Source organism: Oncorhynchus mykiss, chromosome 16 (assembly GCF_057628025.1).
Source record: "Oncorhynchus mykiss isolate SJ-2025 chromosome 16, ASM5762802v1, whole genome shotgun sequence".
Classification (NCBI taxonomy): domain Eukaryota; kingdom Metazoa; phylum Chordata; class Actinopteri; order Salmoniformes; family Salmonidae; genus Oncorhynchus; species Oncorhynchus mykiss.
Window position 1 is genome coordinate 23,541,259 of NC_143037.1, and position 17,249 is coordinate 23,558,507.

Genomic DNA, 17,249 nt, shown 5'->3' on the forward strand with positions numbered 1-17,249 from the left:
AAGCTTTAAACATCCCAAGGAGCACTGTGCAAGCGATAATATTGAAATGGAAGGAGTATCAGACCACTGCAAATCTACCAAGACCTGGCCGTCCCTCTAAACTTTCAGCTCATACAAGGAGAAGACTGATCAGAGATGCAGCCAAGAGGCCCATGATCACTCTGGATGAACTGCAGAGATCTACAACTGAGGTGGGAGACTCTGTCCATAGGACAACAATCAGTCGTATATTGCACAAATCTGGCCTTTATGGAAGAGTGGCAAGAAGAAAGCCATTTCTTAAAGATATCCATAAAAAGTGTCGTTTAAAAAGTTTGCCACAAGCCACCTGGGAGACACACCAAACATGTGGAAGAAGATGCTCTGGTCAGATGAAACCAAAATTGAACTTTTTGGCAACAATGCAAAACGTTATGTTTGGCGTAAAAGCAACACAGCTGAACACACCATCCCCACTGTCAAACATGGTGGTGGCAGCATCATGGTTTGGGCCTGCTTTTCTTCAGCAGGGACAGGGAAGATGGTTAAAATTGATGGGAAGATGGATGGAGCCAAATACAGGACCATTCTGGAAGAAAACCTGATGGAGTCTGCAAAAGACCCGAGACTGGGACGGAGATTTGTCTTCCAACAAGACAATGATCCAAAACATAAAGCAAAATCTACAATGGAATGGTTCAAAAATAAACATATCCAGGTGTTAGAATGGCCAAGTCAAAGTCCAGACCTGAATCCAATCGAGAATCTGTGGAAAGAACTGAAAACTGCTGTTCACAAATGCTCTCCATCCAACCTCACTGAGCTCGAGCTGTTTTGCAAGGAGGAATGGGAAAAAACTTCAGTCTCTCGATGTGCAAAACTGATAGAGACATACCCCAAGCGACTTACAGCTGTAATCGCAGCAAAAGGTGTCGCTACAAAGTATTAACTTAAGGGGGCTGAATAATTTTGCACGCCCAATTTTTCAGTTTTTGATTTGTTAAAAAAGTTTGAAATATCCAATAAATGTCGTTCCACTTCATGATTGTGTCCCACTTGTTGTTGATTCTTCACAAAAAAATACAGTTTTATATCTTTATGTTTGAAGCCTGAAATGTGGCAAAAGGTCGCAAAGTTCAAGGGGGCCGAATACTTTCGCAAGGCACTGTACATACCAGCCAAAAGTTTGGACACCTACTCAATAAAGGATTTTTCTAAATTTTTACTATTTTCTACACCGTAGAATTATAGTGAAGACATCAAAACTATGAAATAACACAGGATTAATGTAGTAACCAAAAAGTGTTGAACAATTCAAAATATATTTGAGATTCTTCAAAGTAGCCACCCTTTGCCTTGACAGTGTTTCCCACTCTAGGCATTCTCTCAACCAGCTTCATAAGGTAGTCACCTGGAATTAATTTCAATTAACAGATTTGCCTTGTTAAAAAGTTAATTTGTGGGATTTCTTTACTTCTTAATGTGTTTGAGCCAATCAGTTGTGTTATGACATGGTAGGGGTGGTATACAGAAGATAGCCCTATTTGGTAAAAGTCCAAGTCCATATTATGGCAAGAACAGCTCAAATAAGCAAAGAGAAACAACAGTCCATCATTACTTTAAGACATGAAGGTCAATCAATGCCGGACATTGCAAGAACTTTGAATGCTTCTTCAAGTTCAGTCGCAAAAAACTATCAAGCGCTATGATGAAACTGGCTCGCATGAGGACCGCCACAGGAAATGAAGCCCCAGAGTTACCTCTGCTGCAGAGGATAAGTTCATTAGAGTACCGAGCCTCACTAACAGACACATCAACTGTTCAGAGGAGACTGCGTGAATCAGGCCTCCAAAGTCGAATTGCTACAAATTAACCACTACTAAAGGACACCAATAAGAAGAGGCTTGCTTGGGTCAAGAAACACGGGCAATGGACATTAGACCGGTGGAAATCTGTCCTTTGGTCTGATGAGTTCAAATTTGAGATTTTTGGTTTAACCGCCATGTCTTTGTGAGACGCAGAGTCGGTAAATGGATGACCTCTGCATGTGTGGTTCCCACTGTGAAGCATGGAGGTGGTGGTGTGTTCGGCACACTTAACCAGCATGGCTACCACAGCATTATGCCATCCCATCTGGTTTGTGCTTAGTGGGACTATCATTTGTTTTTCAACAGAAAAATGACACAACACACCTCCAGGCTGTGTAAGTAGGAGAGTGATGGTGCTGCATCAGATGACTTCGTCTCCAGATATCACCCGACCTCAACCCAATTCAGATGGTTTGGGATTAGTTGGACCGCAGAGTGAAGGAAAAGCAGCCAACAAGTGCTCAACATATGTGGTTCCTCCTTCAAGACTGTTGGAAAATCATCTCCGGGTGAAGATGGTTGAGAGAATGCCAAGAGTGTGCAAAGCTGTCAAGACAAAGGGTGGCTACTTCGAAGAATCTCAAATACATTTTGGATTTGTTTAACACTTTATTGGTTACTACATGATTCCTTGTGTTATTTCATAGTTTGGATGTCTTCAGTACTATTCTACAATGTAGAAAATAGTAAATAAAACAAAATAAATTAAAACACAATGAGTAGGTGTGACTTAATATGGTACAAGTCTGTCTCCCCTATTAATTTGGGGTTGGAGTGAACTTTAATTAGCAACACTGGCCCTTGGTAACATCAAGCAGTGTGGGCTCCTTGTCTTGCTGACTATTCCATTGGTGGGTGGGTGTGCATGTGTGTGACCGGTGGAGTGTCTTGCCACAGAGTGCTGCTGAGACAGCTGATGATTGATAAAATGCAAACTGGATGCCAGGGCAGCACTGTCACACACACACAGAATGGATGCAGACACAATTGAATGGAGAGACAGACCTTGGCCACTCCGACTCCTGTGAAGCGAGCCTCAAGCAGCTCCTGCCGCCGAGGGTCCAGGCTGTGCAGTTCTTCCATCGTGTCTACGGAGAGGAGAGAGAATGTGTTAGTTAAAGAGTACAATCTTGGTTTCATCAGACTAGAGAATCTTGGCAAACTCTAAGCAGGCTGTCATGTGCATTTACTGAGGAGTGGCTTCCGTCTAGCAACTACACGGTTGTCAAAACATCAAGCTAGGGAAAGCGTTCATGAAAAAGACCTTGTTGTAAGTACTAAACTCCCCTATGGGAAAAATGTATTTTGAAAAAACCATTGGACCCATTTCCGCATTTGACCGCTAGGTTTTATGGGTATTATGACGAAAACACTGGTATAAAAGACTGTACAGTATGAAGATAGGCAGAAGCTGCTTCTCGAATATGAATCCCCGATCACACTTGTAGGTGATGTCATGGAGACGTTGGCTTGCTAAGCTCATGCGCAGAAACATGTCTTTGGGTCTAATGGTAGTCTCGCACCGAACTGCGCATGTGCAGGCCATCAATTTAATTGCGCTCATTTGACATGGCCTGATGCCCCAGGTAGCGGAGTTTGTTCATTTTAGAACATTCCATTGGTCCTCCCGGGGCACCAGGCCATGTAAAATTAACTCTACCGTCAGGGTTGCTATGTTAGCAGTTTTACTGCAAAATTGGAGTACTTAGGAAAATGTATTGGTCGCAGGTTACGGGTTTTTGGGCTACTTATAAGTTTCACAGCGCACACCATGGCATTTCTCAATAATTTTACATTTTTATATATACACAGTGCCTTGCGAAAGTATTCGGCCCCCTTGAACTTTGCGACCTTTTGCCACATTTCAGGCTCAAACAAAGATACAAAACTATTTTTTTGTGAAGAATCAACAACAAGTGGGACACAAATCAAAAACTGAAAAATTGGGCGTGCAAAATTATTCAGCCCCCTTAAGTTAATACTTTGTAGCGCCACCTTTTGCTGCGATTACAGCTGTAAGTCGCTTGGGGTATGTCTCTATCAGTTTTGCACATCGAGAGACTGAATTTTTTCCCCATTCCTCCTTGCAAAACAGCTCGAGCTCAGTGAGGTTGGATGGAGAGCATTTGTGAACAGCAGTTTTCAATTCTTTCCACAGATTCTCGATTGGATTCAGGTCTGGACTTTGACTTGGCCATTCTAACACCTGGATATGTTTATTTTTGAACCATTCCATTGTAGATTTTGCTTTATGTTTTGGATCATTGTCTTGTTGGAAGACAAATCTCCGTCCCAGTCTCAGGTCTTTTGCAGACTCCATCAGGTTCTTCCAGAATGGTCCTGTATTTGGCTCCATCCATCTTCCCATCAATTTTAACCATCTTCCCTGTCCCTGCTGAAGAAAAGCAGGCCCAAACCATGATGCTGCCACCACCATGTTTGACAGTGGGGATGGTGTGTTCAGCTGTGTTGCTTTTACGCCAAACATAACGTTTTGCATTGTTGCCAAAAAGTTCAATTTTGGTTTCATCTGACCAGAGCACCTTCTTCCACATGTTTGGTGTGTCTCCCAGGTGGCTTGTGGCAAACTTTAAACGACACTTTTTATGGATATCTTTAAGAAATGGCTTTCTTCTTGCCACTCTTCCATAAAGGCCAGATTTGTGCAATATACGACTGATTGTTGTCCTATGGACAGTCTCCCACCTCAGCTGTAGATCTCTGCAGTTCATCCAGGGTGATCATGGTCATCTTGGCTGCATCTCTGATCAGTCTTCTCCTTGTATGAGCTGAAAGTTTAGAGGGACGGCCAGGTCTTGGTAGATTTGCAGTGGTCTGATACTCCTTCCATTTCAATATTATCGCTTGCACAGTGCTCCTTGGGATGTTTAAAGCTTGGGAAATATTTTTGTATCCAAATCCGGCTTTAAACTTCTTCACAACAGTATCTCGGACCTGCCTGGTGTGTTCCTTGTTCTTCATGATGCTCTCTGCGCTTTTAACGGACCTCTGAGACTATCACAGTGCAGGTGCATTTATACGGAGACTTGATTACACACAGGTGGATTGTATTTATCATCATTAGTCATTTAGGTCAACATTGGATCATTCAGAGATCCTCACTGAACTTCTGGAGAGAGTTTGCTGCACTGAAAGTAAAGGGGCTGAATAATTTTGCACGCCCAATTTTTCAGTTTTTGATTTGTTAAAAAAGTTTGAAATATCCAATAAATGTTGTTCCACTTCATGATTGTGTCCCACTTGTTGTTGATTCTTCACAAAAAAATACAGTTTTATATATTTATGTTTGAAGCCTGAAATGTGGCAAAAGGTCGCAAAGTTCAAGGGGGCCGAATACTTTTGCAAGGCACTGTATATTTATATTTCACTGTGACATGCTGCTGCTGACTATCAGGCGGTGAGGCTGTTGCTGAGTGAAATGGTGAGCAGGGCTATCATTTGAAACAATAAAAATGTTGACATGACGAGTCCTAGCAAATCAATTTGTGCCACTTGTGTAGCCTACCTGGAGCTATCAAGCTGATTTAATAAATAGCCTATAACTTGAGAGTAATATTACATTCGCCTTGTGTTATTATGCAATTATTAACAACCATGTTTAGTTAATTAAATTGGAAGTTATCAAAGCTCTATCTGCAATTGTTAGAAGGCATTAGATTGACTTAACAGTCCAAATAGGCTACAGGTAAAAAATCAAATCTAAATACTGGCTGCTGTTGACAAGCATATTCAGATCAAACATATCATTCACATTTAATTCAGCGATTGAAATTACAACCCCATCCACAGCCTATTCCAGCAGGCTGCTATTGGGAAACAAGCATTTCTTACATCGAAATCGCCAAACTATTAATGTTGAATAAATGAGTCTTAATTTGGACTAAGCAGGCTGATAGATCATTCAGTTGACATCTTGCCTGGGTTACTGTAGACTGATGTAGGCCTATCAAGGGCTGTAGGCTACCTGCATCTAAGCAAACCAAGGCAAAGTTGAATTACAATCATACACCCAGATTTTTGCCTGTAGCCTATGCCTATTGAAATGACAAGTCAATCTCGCAAAATAGGACATTTATAACTGTTTGTAGTCTCAACATCTGTCACAATTGCCAGAAAATAGCCTAACATTATTATATATTTTTAACGGCTGTATCCAGGCACACCACATTGCATCATTCTTAAGAACAGCCCATATCCATCGTATATTGGCTACATACCATACGCCCTCATGCCTTATTGCTTAATTATAGCAGTGATCATAGCAGTGCAGTGATCATAGCAGTGAAACGAGTTAAATCAACAACCATTGATGGAAAATGACCTGGTGAGTTTAAACGGGGTGAATGATCTTTTCTCTTGCGATATACTCAAATTAGTATATTATGTCATGTCAGTTCACAAGAATTATAACTTTGATGAAAACCTAATTTTGCTTCTAAAGTAGGTACAAGTTACGTTGGTATTCCTTAACTGGCTCAATAACGTAATGGGAAAACAATTATTGTATAAAATGTGGCAATTTAGCTCGTTATCAGCCCCTTTGGGCAGGTTTTGAATGGTCATTGGATTAGAATTGTTAGCTACAACTGGCAACCCTGTTTACCGTTGAGATTTCAACAAACCATTTCTTGTGGCCCTGTGCCCAAGATAATTTTGAGGGCAAATTTCTTCTGACTAATGTTTTATTGTCTAAACACGCTCTAATCTGTTATGATCCACCTGGCTAAAAATGTATCCAAGACAAATAATCTTAAAACATACAGTACCAGTCAAAAACTGACACTCATTCAAGGGTTTTTCTTATTTCATAGTTATGATATCTTCACTATTATTCTACAATGTAGAAAATAGTAAAAAATAATAAAGAAAACCCCTCGAATGAGTAGGTGTCCAAACTTTTGACTGGTACTGCATGTAGCTAGAACATCCACTCACCCTCTCTTCACCCTCAAACATGCATACAAGTTATGTAGTTAGTTTGATAACTATATAGTTACCTAGATGGTACTCTCAAACCCAGAACTAAAATATCGTGTTATTGCGTCAGATGCTCGATTGTGTCAACTAAATGCACCTGTCCACGAGAGATTATGGTAAACTAATCATTATAAGATTGACAAAGCAATGTATGACATTATCGCCACTACATTTTGTCTGAGGATGCTGTCTGGTGTGGCACTCACATAGACTATGCGAGTGCCACACCAGACAGCATGGTGTGGCACTGTGGTGGTCTGCTGTGTATAGCATTTGCCATTTTCTTAGTTAGGCTAACTAACTAGATCTGAGATTTCAGTTTCCAATGCACGGTTAACCTAACGAACCTCAGCCAGGTCCGTAACTTGTGGGTAAGTTAGTTAAGTTAACTAACCAAGTCAGTACTCTAGTTAGCTATAATACATAACGTTAGCTAACACCAGCTAGTACAGCCACATATTGATTGTAGGAATGGAAAAAAAGTATTACTACTTAAATTTGGCTACTAGTAGTTATAATTACGTTACTCTGTCTAAAGCACTACTTTAATAGCTAGCTAGGCTATCTATAGTTAGTTATTGAGGAGGCTGGCTAACGTATGTAGTCAGTCGAAACAACTTTGTTTACCTGTAGCGCTATCGCTTGCAAGGTCCGTGGGGGGGGGGGGGGGGGGGGTCTTTCAGTCTCTCGAGCTCAGGCGATAGCGAAGTTAACTAGCTGCTGATATCCCGTTGTCTCTCAAAAATACCCTACACTTAAACACCCCCAAAAAACGTCCACTTCAGCATTGTCCATCTGTTGACTTCAGGTGACTTCTCTTTCCCTCGGAACACCAGGAGGCCGAGAATCCTCGGGGTTTCCAAGCCCGCCTTGCAGGCTGTAGCCCATGCACAAGCAACTCCCAGCTCGAGGGTTGTTGTTGTAGTTTCTTTGGAAAGGGCCTTTCTTCTTTGGTAAATATTTTTTTTTTTTTAAGTTTAATTAATATGAAATTTGTTTTGGCGATTGAATGTCGAAATTCTTCATCTGCCGCTGAAATAATAAAACTTTAACTTGTTTCTCTTGCGATAAATTGGTTAACATTAGATTGAATTAGCTACACAATTAGCTAGCATTCGCGAGTCATCGATGAAAGACCAGAGATGGGTGGACTAAATCCATCTGCGTGCTCGACAGACAGGGTGTGCTAGCTACCTCGCATCGACAGTCTGCTGCGGACATGACCCCGAACTCCCACCAAATTCAGTCAGATCAATTAGATTCTGAGACTGTTTATGCAATGTAAACAACAAGTGTGATGCAATTTGTTCGGTCTGAATAGAACAGGGAGGGGGAGCCACTGGCTGCGTTTACACAGGCAGCCCAATTCTGATATTTTTTTTCACTAATTGGTCTTTTGACCAATCAGATCAGCTCTGGTAAAAATCCGATTTAATAATGTCTAATGTCATTGCTTAAAATACCAATTAGTGGGGGGAAAAAAATCTAAATTGGTCTGACTGTGTAAACGCTGCCCAAGAGAGCGCACAACCCAAACCCATAGTAGAGTGGTTGCAGTTTGCATTCAAAAAATGAAGTTGTAGTGGGCCGTACTACAGGGTGATTTAATATGCCTGAGCTCTGTCAAAGTGTTCCTGGATTACATAACGATGTCAATAATGATGTTGCTCAATGCTCGCCTGTCCAGACAGAATGGACTATTCCCACTACTGAGCGGCAACCCAGTATTAATAGCACAAACTCATGCCGCATCGAACTCCATCAATGCCACCCACACCCCTTCTGAATTCCTTAACTCGATGCTCTCGCAGTTTGTGCTATTAGTTCAAATAAACATAACTGCGAATTTGGACGTAGCTAGCAATTTTACAGTGAAAGCGAGGTAAATTATCGGATAAGACATGACCAATTGTTTAGTATTTTCTGTCATTCTAGACTTGTATTGTAATCAGTTATGTTTATTGCATTGTCATCTTCTTCACTGGAAGTGATCTTTATTCACTCTGGACAACGTTGTTGTATGTAACGTTAACTTGCCGGCTCCTTGAAGCGTGTAGGTGTTTTAGCTACAGTAACGGTTTAAACATATACTCGCTGTTGATATAATTTAGGTAACATGACAGTCAATAATATCAATCGTGTAAGCACATGGAAATACTTGTTAGCGAAGAATTTATTTCAGACTCAATGACTGAATTGGCGGGTTGTGAGTGACGGACTGTGAAACTCATTTTTCCATAATATTAATAACGGTGTTGTGTCTATAAGCCCCCCCCCCCCCCCCTCCCCCCCCTCCCCTCTTGTGAACGCGCACGCACTCAATTCTTCATTGCTGCGGATTGCTTGCTCGTTAAGATTTCTGATCACGTTCGGCTGCGTTTCATTTTATTTGTGTCGGTTTGGTCGTTGGGGATGCACTAGTAATGTCTGCAGTTTTCGGTCTGGCTATTGTTTCAAGTGTATTAGTCTATAAATAAATATCTTTGCCAAAATGCGTTGTCTTCCATGTCTTATTCGACTGGTAATTGTTCTGAAATGTTTATTGCTTGCCTACATTTTACTTCCTCCTCATGTTTAATATAACACACGTACATTAATTATTATATTCGGTTGCCTACGTGAAGTTTTTTCTATAGAAAGTATTTGACTGATGTGTGCCACAGAAAGTATTTGACTCTAGCCTCAAAATGAAGGAAAATTAGAAGTGGGGAGGATTTCGGCAGGGCTATTATTTTCTTGCCTGCCGAATAGGGAACAGGGAACAAGGGAATAGTATAGGTTTCTTGTAACATAATTATTTAAATACATGTGTTTTAGTGGCCATCTAGTCAGAAGTTGGATCAAAGATAACATTTATACAGATCTTTCAAGGTTTTTTTTTTTAAATCTACAATTATATTAAATTAAAGATGTAACATACCAGTGTTTTGGAGGAGAGTGACTGCTACTACTACAATCGACTACTCCTTCAGAACACATTCAGCAAACTGGGGAAAACATTTGATGGGCATTTCAGTTTTCCCCAACAAAATGATGTAACACTTAAGATTCTAATTCGCAACTATACAACGACACAGCTATAATATAATATAATGACAGTTCTGTTTTGCCTTTTAGTCAGTATACTTTCAGTAGGTTCATTGTACATTACTTATACTCTCATACTTACTTTCAAGGCAAAGACCCCACAAGAAGTAACATCTTGTTGGCATGTGTGAGGAAGGGTACCACACGCCCATCTGGAGATATTACACCCCTTCTCTCTCAGGAATGATCGGAGCATATATGTTAATACAAGTACAGCATTTTGAAACACTTTATTGATTACAGTATAGAGATTAACAGAGGGTAATCTGAGAATGCAGGGATTCCAGCAGAAAAGTAATACAAATCTGGAGCTGACAAGGGCTGGAATGTAAATGACATGCGATCATCTAACATCTGAGAATGGGCAGGCATTCCCTCGGATGAAGAGCATCTCCGTCTTGCTGATTATGTGCTGTCATCCAGGTGGAAATGTCACCTGCATATCTGATGTAGGAAAAGAGATAAGAGGGAAGTTGAGTGTCCTGTGAATATGTTTTATGTATATGTACTGTACGTGTGTGTGTGTGTATATATATATATACATATATATCTCTTGGTATATATTTTTTTTTATTTAGTTTCTATTTATTATTATCATTATTGTGTTTTGTGGTTGAGGAATCTTGGATGGGGATGGTGGAGGTGCTGGGGGTGTCCTATTGGGTGCGAAGTGTCATGGATCCCTCTGGAACTTTCATTGCGCACACCTGGCCCCTATTCCCACTGATTGTATTTGTATATATGTGCCCTTTGTTCACCATGGTGGGGTCGATTATTGTTACTATGTCCGTTGGTGCGTGTGAGTACCTATGCTGTGTGTTTTGGGCTTTCGTGCCCTTGTGGATTGTGCAGATTATTATGGGTCTCGTCCTGTGTGATAATCATTGTGCGCTTGAGTTATTTATTTGAGGTACTCCTCGCTCTTTTGTTTGGGTTTCAACTAGAGGTCGACCGATTAATCGGAATGGCCGATTAATTAGGGCCGATTTTAAGTTTTCATAACAATCGGTAATCTGCATTTTTGGATGCCGATTATGGGCGATTTATATTGCAATCCACGAGGAGACTGTGTGGCAGGCTGACCACCTGTTACGTGAGTGCAGACAGCAAGGAGCCATGGTAAGTTGCTAGCTAGCATTAAACTTCTTATAATAAACAATCAATCTTAAAATATTCACTAGTTAACTACAAATGGTTGATCTTACTAGTTTAACTAGCTTGTCCTGCGTTGCATATAATCAATGCGGTGTCTGAAATTGTGTCACTTCTCTTGCGTTCAGTGTAAGCACAGTCAGGGTATATTCTGAGATTTCCATACCCAACTATAACATTTTCCGTCAAGATAGAACTGCCTAAGGGGGAGGAGTTGCAGTCTACTGCAGAGATAGCCTGCAAAGTAATGTCATACTTTCCAGGTCCATACCCAAACAGTTCGAACTACTAATTAAAAAAATTACTCTCTCCAGAAATAAGTCTCTCTCTGTTGCCGCCTGCTACGACCCCCCTCAGCTCCCAGCTGTGCCCTGGACACCATTTGTGAATTGATCGCCCCCAATCTAGCTTCAGAGTTTGTTCTGTTAGGTGACCTAAACTGGGACATGCTTAACACCTCGGCAGTCCTACAATCTAAGCTAGATGCCCTCAATCTCACACAAATCATCAAGGAACCCACCAGGTACAACCCTAAATCTGTAAACAAGGGCACCCTCATAGACGTCATCCTGACCAACTGGCCCTCCAAATACACCTCCGCTGTCTTCAACCAGAATCTTAGCGATCACTGCCTCATTGCCTGTATCCGCTACGGATCCGCAGTCAAACGACCACCCCTCATCACTGTCAAACGCTCCCCAAAACACTTCTGCGAGCAGGCCTTTCTAATCGACCTGGCCCTGGTATCCTGGAAGGATATTGACCTCATCCCGTCAGTTGAGGGTGCCTGGTCATTCTTTAAAAGTAACTTCCTCATAATTTTAGATAAGCATGCTCCGTTCAAAAAATAACTAAGAACAGATATAGCCCTTGGTTCACTCCAGACCTGACTGCCCTCGACCAGCACAAAAACATCCTGTGGCGGACTGCAATAGCATCGAATAGTCCCTGCGATATGCAACTGTTCAGGGAAGTCAGGAACCAATACACGCAGAGGCCAGCTTCTTCAGGCAGAAATTTGCATCCTGTAGCTCTAACTCCAAAAAGTTCTGGGACACTAAAGTCCATGGAGAACAAGAGCACCTCCTCCCAGCTGCCCACTGCACTGAGGCTAGGTAACACGGTCACCACTGACAAATCCATGATTATTGAAAACTTCAACAAGCATTTCTCAACGGCTGGCCATGCCTTCCTCCTGGCTACTCCAACCTCGGCCAACAGCTCCGCCCCCCCCCCCGCAGCTACTCGCCCAAGCCTCTCCAGGTTCTCCTTTACCCAAATCCAGATAGCAGATGTTCTGAAAGAGCTGCAAAACCTGGACCCTTACAAATCAGCTGGGCTTGACAATCTGGACCCTCTATTTCTGAAACTATCCGCCGCCATTGTCGCAACCCCTATTACCAGCCTGTTCAACCTCTCTTTCATATCGTCTGAGATCCCCAAGGATTGGAAAGCTGCCGCAGTCATCTCCCTCTTCAAAGGGGGAGACACCCTGGACCCAAACTGTTACAGACCTATGTCCATCCTGCCCTGCCTATCTAAGGTCTTCGAAAGCCAAGTCAACAAACCGGTCACTGACAATCTCGAATCCCACCGTACCTTCTCCACTGTGCAATCTGGTTTCCGAGCCGGTCACGGGTGCACCTCAGCCACGCTCAAGGTACTAAACGATATCATAACCGCCATCGATAAAAGACAGTACTGTGCAGCCGTCTTCATCGACCTGGCCAAGGCTTTCGACTCTGTTAATCACCATATTCTTATCGGCAGACTCAGTAGCCTCGGTTTTTCTAATGACAGCCTTGCCTGGTTCACCAACTACTTTGCAGACAGAGTTCAGTGTGTCAAATCGGACGGCATGCTGTCCGGTCCTCTGGCAGTCTCTATGGGGGTGCCACAAGGTTTAATTCTCAGGCCGACTCTCTTCTCTGTATATATCAATGATGTTGCTCTTGCTGCGGGCGATTCCCTGATCCATCTCTACGCAGACTACACCATTCTGTACACTTACGGCCCTTCCTTGGACACTGTGCTATCTAACCTCCAAACGAGCTTCAATGCCATACAACACTCCTTCCGTGGCCTCCAACTGCTCTTAAACGCTAGTAAAACCAAATTCATGCTTTTCAACCGTTCGCTGCCTGCACCCGCACGCCCGACTAGCATCACCACCCTGGATGGTTCCGACCTAGAATATGTGGACATCTATAAGTACCTAGGTGTCTGGCTAGACTGTAAACTCTCCTTCCAGACTCATATCAAACATCTCCAATCTAAAATCAAATCTAGAGTTGGCTTTCTATTCCGCAACAAAGCCTCCTTCACTCACGCCGCCAAACTTACCTTAGTAAAACTGACTATCCTACCGATCCTCGACTTCGGCGATGTCATCTACAAAATAGCTTCCAATACTCTACTCAGCAAACTGGATGCAGTTTATCACAGTGCCATCCGTTTTGTTACTAAAGCACCTTATACCACACACTACTGCGACCTGTATGCTCTAGTCGGCGGGCCCTCGCTACATATTCGTCGCCAGACCCACTGGCTCCAGGTCATCTACAAGTCCATGTTAGGTAAAGCTCCTCCTTATCTCAGTTCACTGGTCACGATGGCAACACCCACCCGTAGCACGCGCTCCAGCAGGTGTATCTCACTGATCATCCCAAAAGCCAACACCTAATTTGGCCGCCTTTCGTTCCAGTTCTCTGCTGCCTGTGACTGGAACGAATTGCAAAAATCTCTGAAGTTGGAGACTTCTCTCCCTCACCAACTTCAAACATCTGCTATCTGAGCTGCTAACCGATCGCTGCAGCTGTACATAGTCTATCGGTAAATAGCCCACCCAATTTACCTACCTCATCCCCATACTGTTTATATTTACTTTTCTGCTCTTTTGCACACCAATATCTCTACCTGTACATTTATCTTGGCCAGGTCGCAGTTGCAAATGAGAACTTGTTCTCAACTAGCCTACCTGGTTAAATAAAGGTTAAATAAATAAATACAAATATGCAGCATTTTGGGTCGCCTGGCTTGTTGAGAACTGTGTGAAGACCATTTCTTCCTAATGTAGGATTTGGCATTTTGAACATTGAGATATTAAATAAATGATAGGGAAAAAAGCATAGAATCAAAGGAGAAAGAGACTGGGCCTCTGTAGAAAGACAGATAGCTTTGGAGTATGTTGGAACGTGTTTGGGGACGGGAGCAGAGCACCGTGTTGAATCAGGGGAGACAGATGGACATCTGTGGATTTGATGGAGGGGTTGAGGTCCGGAGGTGAGGACTGAGTCCCTTAAGGGAGTAAAAAGGGTTTGGTATCCTGTTACCCTCTTTCTGTTGAACCATAAGATGTAAGGATTGGAGAGAAGGCGTGTCTTAAGTAGGATGTATATAACTGTGATGGAGAAATGTTTTGGTGTCTGAATACAGCTGTACTGAACCTTTGGGAAGAATTTAACTTGGTTAAAGCTTCTCTAGTGTCCGTGAGTTATTTACTCTGAAAAATAAGAACCTAACAGATGGTGAGCTTGCCAGGAGTTCAACACGATTTGTAGTCAAACCAAAGAGTCCAGATCAGTGGAGCAGAGCTGGCTACTAACAAGGTAGGCTAATTCCTATATCTGTTTCCACTCTTTTTGACATCTTAGGGAGATGAGAATCGTTGGCTGAACTAATTATGGGATACGGACCTGGAGAGCCAAAGTTAATTCTATAGGCCCATTGTGGAACGACCGGTCGTCACTTTATAGTAAATGGTCAGTCCCGGAAGGTAAACTCATACAGGCTGTAGGGTAAGTCCTAGGGGGTAACTCCCTAGTAGGTTGGTTCCTGCTAGTACTATAAAGTCCATAGTAAATCCCAGTGGGTTAATACCTGTGATTTACTATTAATATAGGGTGAGTCCCGGAAGGTAAGCCCGCACAGGTTAGAACCTGCGAAGGTTAAGTCCTATGGGGAAAATACCAGCGGGGTTGGTTCCCTGCATAAACTACAAGGGGGTGAGAGCCTAGTTGTAGTAGCCATATAAGTATATAGTAAGTCCCGAGCAGGATAGATCCTGTGGAGGGTAAGTCTTATAGCGAGCAAGTCCCGAGCAGAATAGATCTGTGGAGGGTAAAATCTAATAGAGAGAGGGGATGTCCTGAACAGGGTAATCCTGTGGAGGGTAAAACAATAGTGTAACAGTATATAGACCCGTAAGAAGGGCAAAAGGCCCAGTAACAGTGGCCGTGAGAGCACAGAGTGTGTGTGAAAGAGGTTGGTTTATGCATTTTCTGTTGATAGAATGCTGACTTCAAAACACTGGTATATTGAGGCTTTGAATCTGGTTGTATGTCCTTGTGCCAAGTCATGGGGAGAGGGCGCATGAGAGATGATGTGGGTTATCAATAATAGTGATATTTGAGGAAGTACTGGAATAAGACAAAGTCCTGTCCATATTCTCCAGTAATAGATTCGCAGACACTATGGTATTGGTTATAAAACAAGGTATTAAGTGCCCTGACCAATTAATTATTATCTGGGGATGTGTGTAGTGCTATCTTAGAAAATAGTTAATAGAATGTGTGTATTATAGACGGGAATGAAGAAATCTAAAATAACCTGAACACCGTCGGGAGTGTTCAGGGAATAATAACTATTGATATGGCGACAAACGGACTCGTTGATCCCTGTAATATAGAGATAGGGAATTTAATAAAGCCATGGAGGCGCTAAAATAAGTGCACACGCATTCTACCAATTCAGCTGGAATATGGAAAAATTTAGCAAATTAGATAAAATTGGACAACATTTTCTTGCTGACGGTGAATTCAAATCAAATAAAGAATTCAGGGAGGCAATTATGACTTGGCACAAGGACATAAAACCAGAATCAAAACCTCAATATACCAGTGTTGATGACAGCATTCTATCAACAGAAAATGCATAATGATAAACCCAGAAAGTGTAACACCCGTACACTAACACAGAAGGACTGCGAACAGAAGTGTATTGATAGAATTTGCGCTTCTGCTTTGATGACGGGTTTGAACCCTGTAATCAAAACGATAATTGCGGGGGTAGTAGAGTTAATTCAAGACGATGTTTTTTGAGAGTGGAATATGACTCCGCTCACCTCGCCTCACCTCGAGGGGTTAATAGGGCCATAGAAAAAAAGCACTAACTATAGTTTCAATGGCAGAGATGACTAAGAAACGTAGTGAAAAACAGAGCGTAAGGAGACAGCTCCCTGTTTTAGATGTGGGACTATCGGACATTGGAATAATGAGTGTAAGGTGATACTGGAACCTACTGCATTAGCAGGATATGCCGCTATACAAGAGTTTGCATATTTTTCAAAAGAGCAACAACTAATTGTTTTGAGGTTAGCAAGAATGGAACTTTCACCTAGCGGTGTATAGTTTCTGTTCGATCGATAAGTGGTTCATAGAGATTACAGTTTCTATGTGATGGAAGACGTTTTGATCACGTTTTACCGAGTACCGATGGGATTTACAAATAGTCCCACATGGTATCATTTTGCATTGAAACAATCGTTAAAAAAGGTGTCTATTGTAGGTTCTGTGTTGGTACAATACGTGGATGATTTGTTATTAGCGTCGAAAGACGAAGACATTTATATGCGAGACCTCACCACGTTGGTAGACTATTTGGCGGAACATGGTCATATAGCATCGTATGTGAAAGCACAACTAGCAAAGCAAGAGGTAACATATTTGGGGTTTTCGATTTTTGAGGGCAAGATACAAATTACCTGGGATTGGGTAGAAACCACGCGTTCTTTGGCACGGCCAAACACTCCTCGCACGTCCAGGATAACTTTAGGAGTTTCAATTTTGTTAGACATTTTATTTTGTAATTCTCTGAAATTGCTGAGCCACTTACAGAGTTGGCGGAAAAGGGGGAAGGGTCCCCAGGAATGTGAGGACGCGTTTGTCGAGTTAAATAAGCAATTGGGTTAAGTGCCAGCATTGGGATTGCCAAACTTAAAAGGACATTTTAAAAATGTTGTTCATGAACAAGAGGGACATAGTAGCATGATGGTTACGCAAAATCATGGGGGTGGAGAGAGACAAGTAATGTACTGGAGTAAATCGCTAGACTCGGTGGCAAAAGGAATGCCACCATGCCTTACGGTGGTACAGGCGACTGAAATGG

At 42.2% G+C, this 17,249-nt stretch overlaps 1 protein-coding gene and 1 long non-coding RNA gene across 3 annotated transcripts in view; both read right to left on the minus strand.

Annotated features, from left to right (window-relative positions):
• The window catches only part of LOC110491674 (serine/threonine-protein kinase tousled-like 2), a 31,398-nt gene extending 23,167 nt beyond the window's left edge, over window positions 1–8,231 (minus strand). For both annotated transcript variants that reach the window (XM_021565297.3, XM_021565296.3), the window contains exons 1-2: window positions 7,473–8,231; window positions 2,853–2,935 (exon numbers count right to left, since the gene is read on the minus strand). In XM_021565297.3, coding sequence (XP_021420972.1) covers window positions 2,853–2,930 — 78 coding nt within the window. In that variant the 5' untranslated portion in view covers window positions 2,931–2,935; window positions 7,473–8,231. The remainder of the gene's footprint in view (window positions 1–2,852; window positions 2,936–7,472) is intronic.
• Window positions 8,232–10,147: 1,916 nt separating this feature from the next.
• LOC149976609 (uncharacterized) lies at window positions 10,148–17,007 on the minus strand. The gene is made up of 2 exons (XR_016487181.1): window positions 16,846–17,007; window positions 10,148–10,376 (listed from the first exon to the last, which is right to left on the minus strand). It is a non-coding gene; the product is annotated as an uncharacterized LOC149976609 (long non-coding RNA).
• Window positions 17,008–17,249: the final 242 nt, after the last annotated feature.